Here is a 17,768-nt window from a genome sequence, read left to right as displayed (position 1 = left end):
CCTATAAGCACAGTGACTTTATCCGTCTAGCAAATCATACTTAATAAAAGCTGACCTGATAACCTGCCCTCCTGATAACAACCGGATGTGGGAGGAGAGAGGCAGAGGAAGTCCATTCTTCAGCCAGTTTATCTGTGGTGGAGGTGTCCCTGTGGCTCTGCATTCAATATTTATTGAAGTATCCACCAAAGCCATTAGCTTCTCTGCTTCTTCTTTATTACCCCTAATTGCAGGTGGAACTAGGTCATGCAGAAAATGAGAGAGAGAGAGAGAGAGAGAGAGAGAAGGGGTGGGGTGTGCATTACTAGTTCAAATCATTTCAACTACAGTTGCCCATACTGCTGCTTTTTATCCCAAAAGCAAACGGCCCTGACATCAGATTTTCAAACTAGATGCTTCAGGCACCTACTGCTGGACCTTCATTTCTACTGATAGGTTCCTAAAGTAGCAAAATCAAAAGAGAGTGAGATTTCATATTTACCATAGACATTCAAGTTAAAAATTCGGTCTTCTTCTCCAGCAGGGTTAGTAGCGACGCATGTGTATTTCCCCACGTTAGATGGGAGAGCTCCATAAATGTTTAATGTACTACCATCCACAGTCACCCTACAGGAAACATCGTAATAAAGGCACTGAGATGATTCATGAGAAGCTAAGAGCTAGAAAACTTCCTCTGGGTTATTGTGCTCTTTAGAGAAATACCACCATAAAATGCATCTTCATCTTAAATATATAATGGTTCATATCTTTTTCACGAAGTATATGGAAGTCTGTTAAAGGCAGAGCTAGTAAAAATGATGCAGATTTCAGGCAGTCAACTAAAATTCTACAGAACCAGATAAAATTCATGTTTTATAACCACTTCCTTACAAGAAAAATGGGAAATGAATGAAATCAGGTTGGAACTTCCCTTTCCAAATCAAAGATGTGTTTTTCTCTAAGTTAGAATACTATTTCCTTAGTTACCAATATAAGGTTTGGATTAAATGAAAATTATTCAAAAATTCTTGTATGAAATTTGAAGAATGTTATAATGAGAAACTAAAAGACATTCTATATTAAAAACTAACTATAAATGACTTAGTAATATTTTTAATGAGAATAGGATAGCTTACTTAAACTGTGACAACTCAGTATTATGTACACGTATATTTTGCAAAAATGTTCCACAAATTGCTAGTGCTTTTCCCTTGAATTACATAATAGTAAATAACTATACAGTTAGATGATCAAAGATATTTAAATTAAGATTATTGCATTATTGACTCCCTTCACAAGCTATTAATTGTCAAACAAAATTTTCTATGTTTTAAAAAGAGATTAAATGGCTTTCTACAGTATTCCTACAATAGTGATTTTATTAGAATCTAGTCTAGTTTAGTCAAATCTAGTTTAGTCAAAACTAAACACTCCATTTCTACCATATCACGTTATTAAATATGATATATTGTTGAAAGTATCAGAAAGCCCTTACTATATTGTTATTCAATCTCTACATAGTTTGTTGTATGGGTAACAAGTGTCAGTGGAAAATGGGATTTGGACAAATCACTACAAGGAATGAACTAGGTTATGATGGTATTGTCTCTTTTTTCAAAATGAGCCAAGCACTCATTCACTCATTGAAGTTGATGGATATGGAAAACCTAAACACAAACACGCACACACACACACACGCACAAACACACACACACACACACATACACTTTTGAGCAACTAAGGAGAATTTCTGTGTCCAACTCTTTAAAATTTTATCTTTTTTCTTTCTGAATACAATGAATTTGGTATTACTCATGTGAAATTTGAAGCTTAAAGCATTGTAGAGTACCTTAAAATTAATGATGCAAAGATCCACTTAAATCATACCTGATTCTTTCTGTTTCACTCCTGTTTAAGGGCTTTCCATCTTTAAGCCACTGAAGAAGTGGGGTGGGAATGCCATTTGCATTGCAGGCCAGCTCAACGTTTTCTCCCTGAAGAACGCTGACTTCACTTGGAATTTCAGCACCAGCAATACTTGGAGGAACTTTGGGGAAATGATTAAGATTTTCATTAATGAGGCACAGGGTTATAAATTCTAACAAATAAAACAGAATCACAGAACAATATGCCATTTTTTCCCTGTTTTTCCTAGATTGTGGTTCAATATCTAACCCTTTTTACCCTATAAATTACTTTTAAATGAGGAAAAGGTCAAGAAATCGATTCAATATTCTCATTTTATTTGAATTTGATACAATTATTTAGTCATATGGGCTAGTGACAAATCTACTTCATGGGGGCTCTTCCTGGCCAAATGAATCACTTTAAGATTAAATCCTCAATATAGTTCAGGAGAATGTTTTTCCAAATCTTGCCATCAATGTCTGTGAAAAATATCGAAGTTGGTTGTTTCTCTCTTCATAAGGCAATTTAAATATTGTTTATTCTGAGCAATGGATAGGCTTGTTGTACATTTCAAGATCCAATCATTTCTATACTCTTTCTGGCCATCTTTGTTTTTTGCTTTAATTATTTGATTGAGAATAATGTATAATAAAAATATTGACAATGGTTTCAAGCAGAAACACAGTTGAATTCCCCTTGTAAATAACTATGGTAGCGTGCTAGAGGTAGCTCACACCAGCACACAAGACCCAGTTTTACACATCTTCCCTACTCACCATCTTCACTGACATTACATTGGGAGCTTGAAGTGGGACACAGTCGGGACGTTTATACCATAGAAACTGGCAAATGATTGGCTACAAGTCAGGACCTTTTTGTCTGCAGTCAATTGTTAAATATTTACCAGCACATCAATTTGCAGCCTCTCCAAATCTCCTTTTAGTCATTCAGAATAATAATAATTTTATGAAATTTGTAGAATTTAGAGTTACTAAATTAGTCTAACCAGTGAGAGTTTTAATGAGACATACTGTAGTAAGTAGCTAATATATGACAGGCCCCATACACAACTTTCTAGTCCTAAGACATGAAAACATATACAGTCTGGTAAAATTTTTGGTCATACCACATTCTCCATGATTAGTACTTACTCTTTATTAATGCATTAAACAAAATTAAACCAATCTCTGAATAGTTATTTTTCCCTTTTTGCTTTTAAAATCTCAAAGCATCACTAATCAGAGAAATCACCAATACCCATAAACTTATTTCAATTTTTCTGTGTTTTTAATTTTTAGGTGCTGGATTTTTTTTTTAAGATTTTATTTATTTATTTGACAGACAGAGATCACAAGTAGGCAGAGAGGCAGGCAGAGAAAGAGGGGTAAGCAGGCTCCCTGCTGAGCAGAAAGCCTGATGCGGGGCTTGATCCCAGGACCCTGAGATCATGACCTGAGCTGAAGGCAGAGGCTTAACCCACTGAGCCACCCAGGCGCCCCAAGGTGCTGGATTTTAATCTTATTTTGCAATATATATATTTATCAAATCATTACATTGTGCATCTTAAACTTACACTATGTTATATGTCAATTATATCTTAATAAAATGAAAAAAATAATATTTTTGAAGTTAGCTTTAGCAGAGCTCAAAACAGGTGGATAATAAATATTCACAGTTACTTCTAGAATTTATGAGAAATTCTTTTCATAGTACCCGTAATAAAATTAGAGAAAACTAGCATTAAACTCAGTTTCAAGTTAGACTTCCATTTCAATTTAAACATCAGGCAAAAAAAGTAGCAATCAGATTTACTGAAAATCAAAAGTATGCAAATTTTTCCTCCAGTGCTCAATATTATGCTGGAACGTAGTAGGTGTTAATTAAGTTAATTAAGTGTTGGATGAACTAGTTCTCCTTATTCTCACTCCCAAAATAGTGTAAGATTCATGCTTATTTGAAATTTACCCAGTCCCTGACCTGTAGTTAGAACACACTACAGTTCTTCATGAGTTAAATCTTACTTACATAAACATGAACAGATCTCTAGGCTTAGCTCAAAATAAGTTATACCAGTTTAAAATAAATAATTCAATAGAATATATTCTATTAGAAAGTAATCATTTCAGTAAACATGAAGAATGGAGATTATGAAATTTCTATTATTCTTTTTTCCACAGTATGACCATTTTCATGAAAATATAAATATACTGATAAATGTAGGACCAAAAATTGATAATATTTTTTGTGTATCTAAAGGTATTTTGTAAGTCACATCATTAAGCTGTAAACCCTAAGCTTAGACAGTGCTTATATCTTAACAAAACTGGGAAAAGATATCCAAAAAATCCAAAACAAAGGTATTTTGAATCAATTATAAATGAGCTCTTTTTTTGCCTAAGATTTTATTGATTCATTTGGGAGAGAAGGAGATAGCGAGAGAGAGCAGAGATGGAGGGAAAGGAGGAGAGAGAAGCAGGCTCCCTGCTCAGTGATGGGGGGTAGATCCCCGGACCCTGGGATTATGACCCAAGCTGAAGGCAGACGCCTAACTGACTGAGCCACTCAGGTGCCTCTATAAATCATCTCTAGATGTAGCCTAATTATGTACTATAGATAGGATATAATAAAGAAACTGAAGGTAGATCAGAGTATACCCCACATACCTTGTAGGGTTTAAAAAAACTAATGAATCCTTGAACACTACATCAAAAACTAATGATGTACTATATATATAGGCTAACTGAACATTATAAAAGGAATAATATTTAAAAAATTTTTTTTAAGTAAGCTCTATGCCCAGGGTGGAGCTGAACTCATAACCCTGATATAGAGTCACATGCTCTACTGGCTTAGCCAACCAGGCCCACCCCCTACCCCACTTACCTTGAATTGAAAGAATGTAATTTTTCTGTGCTTTTCCCTCCATATTTGATGCAATGCATGTATAGTTTCCACTATCTGAATGCTGAGACCGAGCAATCTGGAGTTTGCTACCTCCAGACAAAATATGTACTTCGAGTGAGTCAGAATTTTCTAGAGGGGCCAACAAAGCAAAACAAAACATAAAAAGCTTGTCTTCTTAACATTTCTACAATTCACCATAATATACACTTTTTTTAAAAAGATTTACTTATCTGAGAGAGACAGAGTGCTCATGTGCCTACGAGTGGGGGGAGGGGCAGAGGAAGAGGGAGGGCTGAGCTTGGAGCCCCACATGCGGCTCAATTTCAGGACTCTCAGACCGTGACCTTAGCTTAAATCAGCTTAAATCAGGAGTCAGCCACTCAGACAACTCAGCCACCCAGGTGCCCCAATATATCCTATTTTATGTAATAAATATGTTTCTTAACAGTTGGTCCTTTATACTTTCATTTTAAATGAGAGCCTACTTTGAAAAAGGAAGTAAGAAAAAATCTCTATGTAATGAATAACCATCTTATGTGTCTATTCTGTAAGTTTATATTTTAGTCTATTAGGCATTTTGGACTAAACACAGCTAAAAGCATAGTATTGAAAATGTGCTAGTTTATTAATCTAGAGAATTAAAAGCAAAAGAAAACAAAAGAGAAAGATGCACAACTATATTACCTATGGGCTTGTGGTTCTTTAACCATGCTATTGTGGGAGGCGGGATTCCCGTGGCGTCACACGTCAAGGTCACAGGATTGCTGATTGTCTCGACAACCCCTTCATTTTCAGGCCCTTCGATACTGGGTGGCACTGTGAAAAGACGGAAGAAAATCACATGTCCTCATTAAGCTAATTCAGGACATTTTCTCATTTGCATATCTGGGGGAAAAAGAGTTGTATTAGAGGCAGATGCTCACCATATACATTGAGGTGGAAATTTTTATCATCCCGTCCTGCTACATTTATAGCTCTACATACATACTGTCCTGTGTCAGACACCTAAAAGAAAAAGATACTATTGTATGTGCTCCATTAAGTTACAGATGACCAATCACACTGTTCCAGTGTAGATTAAATCATCAGTCATCTTTATGCTCCAATGCCCCAATCTAATCATCTTCTACAATCCTGCTTTTTTTTTTTTAATATAAAAAACAAAAACAAGGTCAATAGCATTGATGAGGCTGTTTTTAAATAAAACTCATTTCTCACTGTAGTAAAGGGAAGATGCAACTACAAATTCTTTCTTCCATAATCCCACCGAGTTATGACACACAAAAAAGAATAAAAGATGCACCTCAGCTTTCTGGATGTGCAGCATCTGTCCATCTGCTAAAATCTCCAAGTGAGTAGACTCTGTTATCATCTGCCCATTCTTATACCAGGTGATGACTGGAGGGGGGACAGCATTTGACTCACACTCCAGGGACACTGGGGTCCCCTCTCTTACAGTAACTACAGAAAGAGATTCACTGCCATGATCTTTAATGCTTGGGGGCACTGAGGGAGGGAAACAAGAACAGAAGGATGTCCTTTTCATTAAGATGCTCTGATAGAACGTATCTAATACCAGTTTAAAAAGGAAAGATTTTTATGAGGAGAGTAAAGACAAACCGTAAACAGTCAGGAGAACTTTTTTCTTGCTTCCACCAGCTTGGTTGATCGCTATACAAGTGTATTCGCCACCGTCAGAGACCTTTGCCCGAATAATCTGTAGAGTTCGACCACCTGTGGGCAGATACAATGCAAATTGAAGAGTGGCATGGAGGTTGTTTTAATAACTTAAAAAAAAATTTTTTAAAGAGTTTTATTTATTTATTTGTCAGAGAGAGAGAGAGAGCAGAAGCTCAGAGAGCTGCAGGTAGAACAGGCAGAGCAGGCAGAGGGAGAAGCAGGCTCCCTGTCGAGCAGGGAGCCTGATGTGGGATTTGATCCCAGGCATGACCTGAGCCAAAGGTAGACGCTCAATCAACTGAGCCACCCAGGTGTCCCTGTTTTAATAACTTTTTTATCAATAAGATAAACAGCAAAATGTACCCTTTCTCTTACAGTAAAATTTCTTATTCAAAATGAAAGAATTGAATTAAATTGTCTTTGATCCTTCCTTTTCCATTGATCTCAGTATTTATTCTACTTCCTTATAAAGGAAGAAACTCATAAATTTTTTTCTCGCCAGTAACCAAACATAGAGAGTAGAACTATCTGATACAGGTTCTAGTGAACAAATAGTAATCGTACTATAATCAAAATATGTTAACAAGTATTTTCTGGGTTTAAATCTCCCACAGTGTAGAAGTGATGGTCTATTGGTCTCTTTATCTATCCTCAAGGAGCTTTAGGATTAATTAAAAACAACCAGTGATTTTATCTAATGAAAGCACTGCTTGCTAGTCTATCACCCTCAAGGAATTACTAGGCAATTTGTTCCTAAATGTCATAATTTCTTGAAAGTAGACCTTGCTACTGAACATTCCCACTGAAATAAAGCTATACGATCTTATCCTAATGGCCCCAAATGGATAAAGAGAAGCACTTGCCAATGTGAACACATAAGAGGAGTAAGACAAAAGTTTGGAAAGAGAGTTAAGTTGATGCCATTTGTACTGAGAAAAGTGAGAACGTTTTGTCCATCATTTAAGAGTAAGAAGTTCCTTACCGGGCACGATAAGAGCATTTGTATTTACTTTGATAGGCTGTTCATTCTTGAGCCAGCTGAGATCCGGTGGTGGAAAACCAGAGACCTCACAGGTCAAAGAGATGAAATTGTTCACCACAACAGTGAGATTTTCAGGGTTAGGACCAATGACACTTGGAGGAACTATAATAGCAAATATATTAAAAATGAAATCTGATATTATCAGTAATACATATTTCAATTCATTAATATAAATCCAACCACTATAGCCTGCTAAAGCACTGAGTTAATGATAGTTAATTATTGAGTGATCTTAGAACTCACTAATGCCTTTATCAAACTCATTTCCATCAGGTTTTTTTTTTTTCCCACTTGAAAGAGAATACTAGAATTTTCAAAGACAGAATTATTGTGCATTTTATTTGTAAAATGTAGCTGACAGTTCTTAAAATGGTTTAGTCAATGTATAAAGAAAAACTTAACAGCATACGATCACCTAAGATGTGAGCGGGAACAGAACAAAGTCTAGAGCTTGAAAAACTAAAGTGTAATAATCAAGTAGAGAAGGAAGAACCAACAAAGTCAAGCAGGAATGAGGGACTGGGAAGGCAAGATAGAAATAAAGTGTGTAGAGTCACAAAAGCCAAAGGAAGAGAATTTCTGAAAACGATCATGGCAAAGATGTCAAATGCACAGAAGAAAGAAAGATAAAGCCTAGAAAGTGCCTCTTGGACTTTAAAAGGATGCTATTTGGTGAATTCAGTGAGGAGATTCACTGGTGATGCAGAAGTGAAATGTGGAACACAGTGGTGGAAGGAGTGAGCGGGAGTGAGGAAATCAGACATTAGATATATACAGTCAGTAGAGAAATTTGCTTTGAAATTGGGTATAAAGTGAGGGAGGTAGCTGAAGGGAAAGTTTAGGTCTTAGGAAGACCTTGTTTGGTTGTGGTTTAAAAAGGGAAGAGACAAATTTAAGTGCTACTGCAAAGGATCCAAGAAAGAGTGAGAATTTCATATTCAAAAAAAAAAAAAAAAAGAGAGAGGAGATGGTACGAGAATTTTGAGGAGAAGGTGAGCAGGGATCTAGAGTAAAATTATTGGCCTTTGGAAGGTAGAGGAATGTTTCCGGCTTCTTTTGTAACAATGGGAAGGAAGAAATGGCCGTAACAGATGCTACTAGTATGCTTGACTTGATGGTAGGAATTTAAGGTGGTTTCCAGGATACACCTTATCTTTTCCCATAAAGCAGGAGGTAAGGGCATTTACTGGAAGTGAGAGGAGGCTATTATGGACTGAATATCTCTCCTTGTCCCCCACCCCCCCATTCCTATACTGAATATCCCTCCTTGTTCCCCAACCCCCCATTCCTATACTGAAGCCTGGCCCCCCACTGTGGCCATATTTAGAGAGGGCGCCCTTAAGGAAGTAATTAAGGCTAAAAGAGGTTATAAGGGTGGAGCCCTGATCTTATCAGATCATTGTCCTTATAAGAAAAGAAACCAGAGTTTCCCTGCTTTTCTGGCCCTGCATGCTCAGTAAAAAGGCCTTATGAGGACAAAATGGCCAAGTACAAGCCAGCAAGAGCCTTTGCCAGAAACCAAACCCTGCAGGAACCTTGATTTTGGACTTCCCAGGCTCCAGACAGTAAAAAAATACTTTTCTGTTGTTTAAGTCATGCAGTCTCTGGCATTTTGTTATGGCAGTCTGACTCCACAAACCCAAGAGTCATTCTGACATCCGAGGAGAGGGATGAAGGTGTCAGTGAGTCACTAGGGACAAGAGGAGGAACCCCAGACAGTGTGGAGTTCAAGATGGTACCTATGAATTCATGAGGACACTGATGTTTCTGACTGCACGAGTTCCCCCAGCCGTGGTTAGCCACCTAGCTGCAGGTTTGGTCAGATATGGAATTTAATGAGAAGCAATACAGCAAAACAGCTAAGTTAAAACTTCTGGAATCTGCCTATCTAAATTATAATCCTGGTACTATATTTGCAAGATCTGGAACTTTGGGTATGCATCTTTAATCTCACTAGTCCTCAGCCTTTTCATATGTAACAGAGGTATCAAGTGGTACCAACACCTGGGGTTATTGAGGTAATTCAGTGAAAATGCATATGTAAAAAAACTTGATACCTAGTAGGGATTGGGTGGACAATATGTTGTGTCTTTAGATGCAGAGCAGAACTCTTACTGAGCAAGAGCAGTAAGAAGACTAAGAGAGGTGATGGAAATGTTGTTCTGCGATAAATTAAGCTGGACGTGAAGGAGAGTGAAGACAAGAGAGCGGAAAACCCACCGGCCGGCAGACTGAAGGTCAGAGTCCAAAAGAAGCAAGCACTGTTGTAATGGGAGATAACGAACAGTATGATTTCAAGTGAAAACGACTGAAATTATTTCTCCCCAAAATGAATTTTCTAATATGTAAGTATGGTCCCTGACCTCAGTTGGGAGTTCAAGGTATCATTAACCTGTGAATGAGGAAACTCCCTCCTGAACTCCAGTCCTTAAGGGTAAACTCAAGTGGTTCCTCCATCTACCTGGAGAGGTAGAGGTGTTTTTGCTGTATATTAGGAAGAGGGAACTGATATGAAAAAACTCCAAATATTTATTTAGTGACTACTGTGACTGTAGATGGGTTCAGGGAAACCAAGATCTGTAAGAAATGACCATTTCCCTACAACATCTATAATAAAGTTACAGGATGGGGGTGAAGATAGAGACATATAAAGATAAACTAATACAAGGCAACTTACAGATTTCCTAAATTGGGGCTTTTGATCACATAATAGAGGAAAAATTAATCTTGGGAATCAGAAAAAATAATCAACACTTTTATTTTCAACATTTATTCTATTGCACTTTGCAGATTAGAATGTGTGCTCTCATGATCATCACACTTGTTTATTTCTTCCAGAGAATTCATAGAACACTGCTTCTGGTTTGCTCAGACTTACTCATTTAAAAAGACTTGAAGATATTATACCATTTGGATGGTTTCCTATGAAAGGACAGGGGGAACAGGAGCAAGAAATGGGCATAAAAATGAATGATTACATGAATGAATATTTTAATAAATGAAAGTAAAGATGGGTCTTGTTCAGGCCAATCATGATAGTGAGACATGAACTATGCAGTAAGATTAATGTAACACTATTATATTAAGACTGAGGTCTTAAAACAACATCAAAAACAAAACCAAAACATGAAAAAGGCAAAATCTCTTTTACTATCACGTGTTACTCATTGTGCTAAGCACAGGGAATACAAAGATAAAAATGTTTCAAATGTCTGTTCCACAAACACAAACATTGCTGGGCACCAATACTCCCTGCATATCACACCAAAAAAGGATATTATTGATGCTAAATAAGTCTTTGGAAGGGAGAAATTTTTCATGAGATGTCGTATTTCACCTATTTCCAAAATGAGCCAGAATTTTGGATGTGTATCCCACTGTAAAGGGAATCTTTTATAATGATTGTTCCCCATTTCTAATTTAATATTTTCAAAAAGACATGTGTCACAAAACTAAAACTAGTCATTTGTGGTAGACATCCAACGGCTTTTTTCCTCTCTACATTTACCTAAATAGTATCTCAAAAGCATTTTAGCAAAAAATTAGGATTCATGCAGTGTCTACCATATATCAAGAACTTAGTTTGATGAATGAATTAGGTGTAGTGGTAGTTTTTAGGAATTATTAAACTCCAAAAATGACTTTTTCTTCTCCAGGGAGTGAGTATACCTAATGGTACTAGAGGATGTAACTTGACACAAATTCTACCTTTGAGGACAGAAACTGGTTCCAATCAGGATTACTGGCTAAGTTTTTATGAGTAAAAGAACTATACTTGTTTCTAACTTTACATAAACATATAATTTGGGGGATTTAAAATTTTGATTTTTTTTCCGTTTTCAGATATGTAGCAGTAACTACTCTCTCCTGAGGAACTGAAATAATATAAAAACAGGATTCCTAGAAGATTTGTACTTTACAATCCTACTATATGATATGAAGAAAGACTGGAGATTGAAAAAATGCAGGCTGCACACATTGTTCAAGTTAAAAGTACAAAATAAGTCTCCATAATCTAAAACACAGTTTTCCTGTTTTTTTCAAGCATGCTCTAAGAAATGTTATTGGAACTGAGCTCTTACCATGAACATTGAGGTTAAAATATTTTTTGGCACTTCCAGCTGTGTTCTCAGCAACACACACATACCTGCCGATATCTGTTATTTGAGTGTTTAGAATCTAAGGGGGAAAATGAAGAAATTCCAACTGAAATTTTTAATAAAGCAACTTTTCATAATGAGTATTACATTTCAGACTAAACAACACATATTCTTTCTGGTTGATACCAGCTGAACACAAGACAAAGAAATTTCTGTATATAATAGTGCTGATGCTAGCTTTTTTTGGTCAGGTCAAATATTTATAAAGATTTCCAATTAGAAAAGGTAATTTTAAACATATTTGTTAAATGCTGACTACAAAAATTTCCCCAATTATTCTTCCTCTTCCCTATCACACCCCTGGCAACATGACTTTGAACCTCCTTGCATTTCAGGGGGGAGTAAGATGCAGAATTCATGATGGTCTTGGGTTGGCTCTGACCAGCACAATGCCATGAAAAGTGACAGTGTGTGCCACTTCAAACCTAAGCCTGAAGAGGTCTAGTGCCTTTCTTCACTCTTTTGGAACTCAGCTGCCATCATGTGAAAAAGCCAGGACTAGCCTGTTAGAAGGTAAGAGAATCACAGGGGGTCAAAATCAGCTCAGTTTTTATGACAGAGGCCTGGATACGTGCCAAGAGCCCAGCCAAGACCAGCAGACCACTCACTCAATTCACAGCATGCAGACACACTTGAGACCAGAAGAATTACCCAGCCAGCTAGAAGACTTATGAACTAAATAAATGCTTATTGTTTTAGGTTATTGTCTTGGAGTACTTTATGCAGCAATAATTAGCTAATAATAGCATTTATATTTATTTTATTAGGCAGAAATTTCTATCCATCTATATATATTTTGGCCTAAGACACAGAAACATTTAAATATTTTGATAGAGGTTGTATGACATCAAATAGATACAATCACAATGTTTAGAAGATACTTTGAGAATTCAAGGTTATTTATAGGCGCTAAAGCTGGTTCTTGTGTGTGTGTTTGTGTGTGTATGTGTGTGTGTGTGTGTGTGTGTGTGTGTGTGTGTATGACTGTGTCTGTGTCTGTGTTTTTTAAAGACAGGAACATATCATAAGGCATGTCCTGTGTTGGATACATCTGTTATGCTTAGATTTTTGGGTTCACAGAATATCACTTATGTGGTCAAAAAATAAGCTATTAAATTGTGTCCTAACAAAAGAGTTGGTGTTATTTCTATAAATAAATGTCTTTCTACAAATTTATTCTATAAATAAATATCTTCTCTTAAGACATTTAAGAAAAAAATAGAGACATGGTCATTAGTGAACAACAATTCAGGATATTTATGTGGTTTCCATTATTTATTATCAATTCTTTAGTAATACAGGGGAAGTTTTAATCTGCAGTGAACCCAACGCCACCTAGGATTTTACCATCAGAACTATGCAATGGAAAGGATTATACTAATTATAATGTCCTTCTATCACAAAGGACATCTTGTAGCAAATTTAGTGTGCATGTGTTGAATGTACAATTTTTATAAGAATTCCCACAGAAATGTTAGCCGTGGTCACCTCTGAAAGACAAATGCCCTATGATTTCACTCATATGTGGAATTTAAGAAACAATACAAATCATCATAGGGGAAATAAGACAGAGGCAAACCAAGAAACGGACTCTTAACTATAGAGAATAAACTGATGGTTACCAGAAGGAGGGGTGGTGGGGGGATGGGTGAAACTGATGATGAGGATTAAGGCTTGGACTTGTGATGAGCATTGGCTGATGTATGGAAGTGTTGAATCACTCTATTGCACCCCCAAAACTAATATAACACTGTCTGTCAACTAACTGGAATTTAAATAAAAACTTAAAAAAAAAAAAAAAGTGGTCACCTCCGGTGGGGGAATAAAATAAAGAATTTTATATTCTTTTTATATTAATAAAATAAAGAATTTTATATTCTTCTTCTTAGTTATTTTTACAAATATAATATTTATAAACCAATAAAATTACTTTTAAAAGTAAAAACGACTTAGGAAATACAAAGTCAAATAGCTATTTTAAAATAAGATATTTTACTTTTACCTGCAGAATTCTTCCATTAGATAGAAACTTATGATGCCCATCTTCTTGCAAAGGTTGCCCATCCTTTTGCCAGGAACTCCTTGGCGCCGGGTTGCCACTGGATAAACACTCCATCAGTGTGCTCTTATTCACCAGCACGGTGACTTCTTCAGGGAGATCACTATTTGCTCCCTTAATAACTGGAGGCACTAATAGATGATTGCAACAAAGAGATAATGACAGGAAATAAGGTCTTTTCTCAATTATTCTACTTTTCTAACAGCTTTAAAAAGCATGGGATGATAATAGAAGAGCAAAGATGAAGACGAAACCAAGATTGTTGAATCACATTTTACACTAATAAATTGGGGTGGTAATAAAAATTGTGTGAATTTGGGTTTACCTAGCCTGGACTAACCCCTTCTACAGTTTTCATTCCCATTTAGCTCAATCCCTAACCCTTCCCAATTTATCTGACCTTGCTTTTTCAGCTCCTTGAATTATGTCTTCTGGGTTTTCAAGCATATGTGTAAGTAGCATTTGCATGAATGAATATTTGAGTCTATTTGGTCATCTAGACAAGCCAGATAAATCCCATCTTTAGAGTATATTTGGAATGTACAGATTTGGTCTCATTTGCAAGGGAATTGTCTGGGATACTTAAATGTGTTTCCCTAGACCCAGTAACAGTGGTATCAGCATCACCTGGGAGCTTGTATAGAGGTGCAAATTTTGGGGCCCACTCAGATCTCCTCAATGGGCATCTCTAGAGGGCCCAAGAAATTTGTGTTTGAACAGGAGATCCTTATGAATCCTCATGCTTGAGGAGTCGCATTCTAGATTTTTCTACGTATATTCATTTTCATTTAAAACGGTACCATAGAATCCAGGTACATATCTATCTTATGTTAGACTAGTCAGTTATGAAAAATCACACATTACCCATAAAATTTTAAAAAATGGAAATTTTACACAAACTAGAAACATATGTGTTGGCTGCTGTTATCAATGTAGAAATTCATTTTCAAAGTGAATATTTTATTTGGAAAGCTTAGCTATTCTGTTTCACCCTCTTAAAATGTACCATATCTTTAGCAATCAGCAAAGACTATATATTAATGTACATGCAGTCCTGTGGTATTTGGGTCTTTCGAAAACTAAACTGGAAGTTTGTAAAGAAAATAATCAAGGCTACAAGGTACATAATAGAATTTCAATGTTATTTTAGATACAAATTTTCATAGTCAGGGTCACATGATTTTTACTATACTCTAGGTAACATAAAATATAACTTGAACTACAGATTAGTAGATAATAAACTTGAACTTCAGATTCAATGAGCCTATCATTAACCTCAATACCATGTAATCTCATCAAATGAAATGTTGGAACATAAAGATTCAATGTTTTGCTCAACTTCTGCCTGGAACTGAACCATTAGGCGGGAACAGGAGGTGGTCTACAGGTCCAAGCTTTGACCTGTATAGGCCTCCACCAAAGCTCTTTGGTCTGACCTGCCCTCCAGCTGCCATGCTCCATCAGCTGGCTTACACACTCAGAATTATTCTCAGTAGAAAATGGTGGGGTAGCATGTAGGAGGTGAGCACCAAACACTGTGAAACATACCTAATGTAGACAGATTTTTGGGCCCAGTTCATTTTTCTTGTTTTGTTCCACCTCTCTAAACTCATCTCTAACACGCTTTCCAACTTGCTCTTAATTAAAATGGCCTGAAGGGATGAACATCTACCTTTAACTACCCAATCCCTAAGTCCCATTTCAATTTCATTGATTCCCAGTCCCTCTCAAACCGTATAATCTTGCTTCTTTATCAGATCCTTCTACTCTGGTCTAAACTAAACTCTTTCCAAACTTAAGTCAAATTAAGTCAGGTGGTCTAGGATAGTTCACTGTTCTTGGTGATGTCAGCACTGTTAATTAGTTAGTTAATCAATCATCTTCTCTTCCTTTTTTCTTCTCCTTATCATTATCTTATAGACTTTAAAATCTATGTTGATGCCCCATCCCACTCTGATTAGTTTCATCTCTACTCCATGTCAGTCAGCCCTACACAGCCATACCTTGGACCATTCAACATGAACACCTCTTTCTTTTGCAAGTTATAAGCTCCCTGAAGAAGAACTCATGTCTACTGTAGTCAGTGCTGTATCCTCAGTGCCTAGCACAGGTTCCTGGTCCATAGTTTAGTAATCAATAGATAATTGTCAAATATATGATTTTTGAACTCTAGTGTTTTCTTTCTTCTACCTCTTTTCAGGTTTCCTTCATAAGCTGCTCTTTGTTTGCACTGACAGTTCTACCCCTTCTACTCCTTCCCCACTTACAATCAGCCCATCGGCCTCCTTCCATCACTTTTCCTCTTGCCCTGCCCAGACCTCACAGGGGTCATTTCAGTGACTCTCTGTCTTGCTGCACATTCTATGGTCTTTCACCATCCAGCACTTCCACAATATATACTTGGTTATCTTGTGGCACAACCTCGCCCCACCCAGATGGAGCACACTATTTTTTCTTCCTCTGCCCCTCCCGGTTACTAGGAATGCTGTAGAAGGAAGAGTGGCTTCAGGAAGGAAAAACTGAGCCAAATGGCTCCAACTTCAACAGCTGACTGTCTGTCACATCCTCCATGATGGTGATCACTAAACTTTTCTGTTTTTCACAGGCCCAACCACCCCACCACTGTTTGTCTTGCTCGCATACTAAATGAAAAGGACTAGATACATTTGATATGTATTTCCACATTTCCCTCCTAACCATTTTGATGAATGGCAATTCATTTCCATGAAAGGCTTATTAACCCCTCTTGGTTCTTTTATTGCATTTTTCACCTGTTCTAAGACCTGGGTCCATGAATTCCTGTATCTCTCCCATTCTCCCCACCCCCCACTTGAAAATTCAATTTGTCCCTTCCTATTGGATCATTTTCTTTGGTCTGTAAGCAAGCTCAAATCTTTCTTAAATATGTTTCCTCAAACAAGCTGTCTATCCTAAAACTCTACTCCATCTCTTCTGTCCTCTGCAAAATATCTTAAGAGTACTTTATATGTGTTTCCTTTTCTTTCTGATTAGTTGCTCCAGATTTATCCTTTTGTCCTGTGGCTTTGAACCACACCATAGTATCTAAATTGATCTTTTGGATTTTATCAATGATTTCTCAGTTTTTAAGCCAAATGGACATTTTCAGTTTTTATTTTCTTAAATTTGCTTTAGCATCCAATACTAGATCCACCTCTTGATAGCTTTTTCCATGCTTTGGATTCTTTGACATGGAATAGTACGTAGTTTACTGCTTTTCATGAACTTCTCGGATTGTTTCTCCTCTGACTCTGTTCTCCTTTTCCTTTCTCCTACTTGTTAATGATCCCTCCATGAACTTGTTAATCTTCTATTTTATCTATAATCCTTGCTGTTGGAAATCTCATGCCATTGAATATTGGTGGATAACTCTCAAATCTACATTCTTAATTCAGCCTCTTTCCTGTGTTTAAGTTCCTGATTTTCAATGGCCCCTTCAATATCATCCCTAAGTATCTTGTAATATGCTGAATTCAACATGTCCAGAATAAAATTGACTTCTTTTTCCCCAAATAATGTTTTCCTAGGTCTTCTATTTTTTTTTTATTCTTGCCACCATTTTCTTAATCACTCAGAATAAAAATCTCAGTGTCATCTAATGCTCTGAGATAAGTGCCTAATATTTCTGTATTACTTTATAACTTCTTCTGGAAACTCTTTCATGCTGATTGGTTCCTATATATTCCCAGTGCTACTTCTCTAGATCAATCTCTTCTAATGGAGGCAACTGTTTGTTTCAGCTTCCAGCAACATCACTTCTCTTTCCCCTTAAAGTTACAATACTTCTTCCACTCTCAGTTCACATATTCAGAGAACAATGTGGTGTAAGCCTAGGCACAGAAACTAGGCCTTAAAACAGGCCATTTAGCTTCTATAATTGGTTCAGGGATAGAACTGTGGTTCATGCTTGGCCAATTAAAGCCATGAAAATCCAATCTAGGACTTCAGTTGTAAATACTAAGAAAAGCTTTCATTTGGATATGAAATTAGAAGGATGTAAGACAAGAGCCACTGTGGA

The 17,768-nt window shown here is 36.6% G+C and overlaps 1 protein-coding gene across 1 annotated transcript in view; it reads right to left on the bottom strand.

The window, feature by feature from the left end:
- The window catches only part of LOC111150763 (hemicentin 1), a 471,859-nt gene that overhangs the window by 92,447 nt on the left and 361,644 nt on the right, over positions 1-17,768 (bottom strand). The window contains exons 56-66 of the mRNA XM_022508355.1: positions 13,676-13,863; positions 11,596-11,692; positions 7,454-7,615; positions 6,412-6,525; positions 6,095-6,297; positions 5,715-5,796; positions 5,476-5,607; positions 4,771-4,920; positions 1,867-2,026; positions 482-606; positions 56-239 (exon numbers count right to left, since the gene is read on the bottom strand). Of these exons, the coding sequence (XP_022364063.1) occupies positions 56-239; positions 482-606; positions 1,867-2,026; positions 4,771-4,920; positions 5,476-5,607; positions 5,715-5,796; positions 6,095-6,297; positions 6,412-6,525; positions 7,454-7,615; positions 11,596-11,692; positions 13,676-13,863 (1,597 nt within the window). The remainder of the gene's footprint in view (positions 1-55; positions 240-481; positions 607-1,866; positions 2,027-4,770; positions 4,921-5,475; positions 5,608-5,714; positions 5,797-6,094; positions 6,298-6,411; positions 6,526-7,453; positions 7,616-11,595; positions 11,693-13,675; positions 13,864-17,768) is intronic.

The sequence above is a fragment of the Enhydra lutris genome, unplaced genomic scaffold, assembly GCF_002288905.1.
Source record: "Enhydra lutris kenyoni isolate GAN:26980312 unplaced genomic scaffold, ASM228890v2 scaffoldscaffold24, whole genome shotgun sequence".
Classification (NCBI taxonomy): Eukaryota; Metazoa; Chordata; class Mammalia; order Carnivora; family Mustelidae; genus Enhydra; species Enhydra lutris.
The sequence above is the reverse complement of the archived record's forward strand: the minus strand, read 5'-3'. Positions and strand labels throughout refer to the sequence as shown.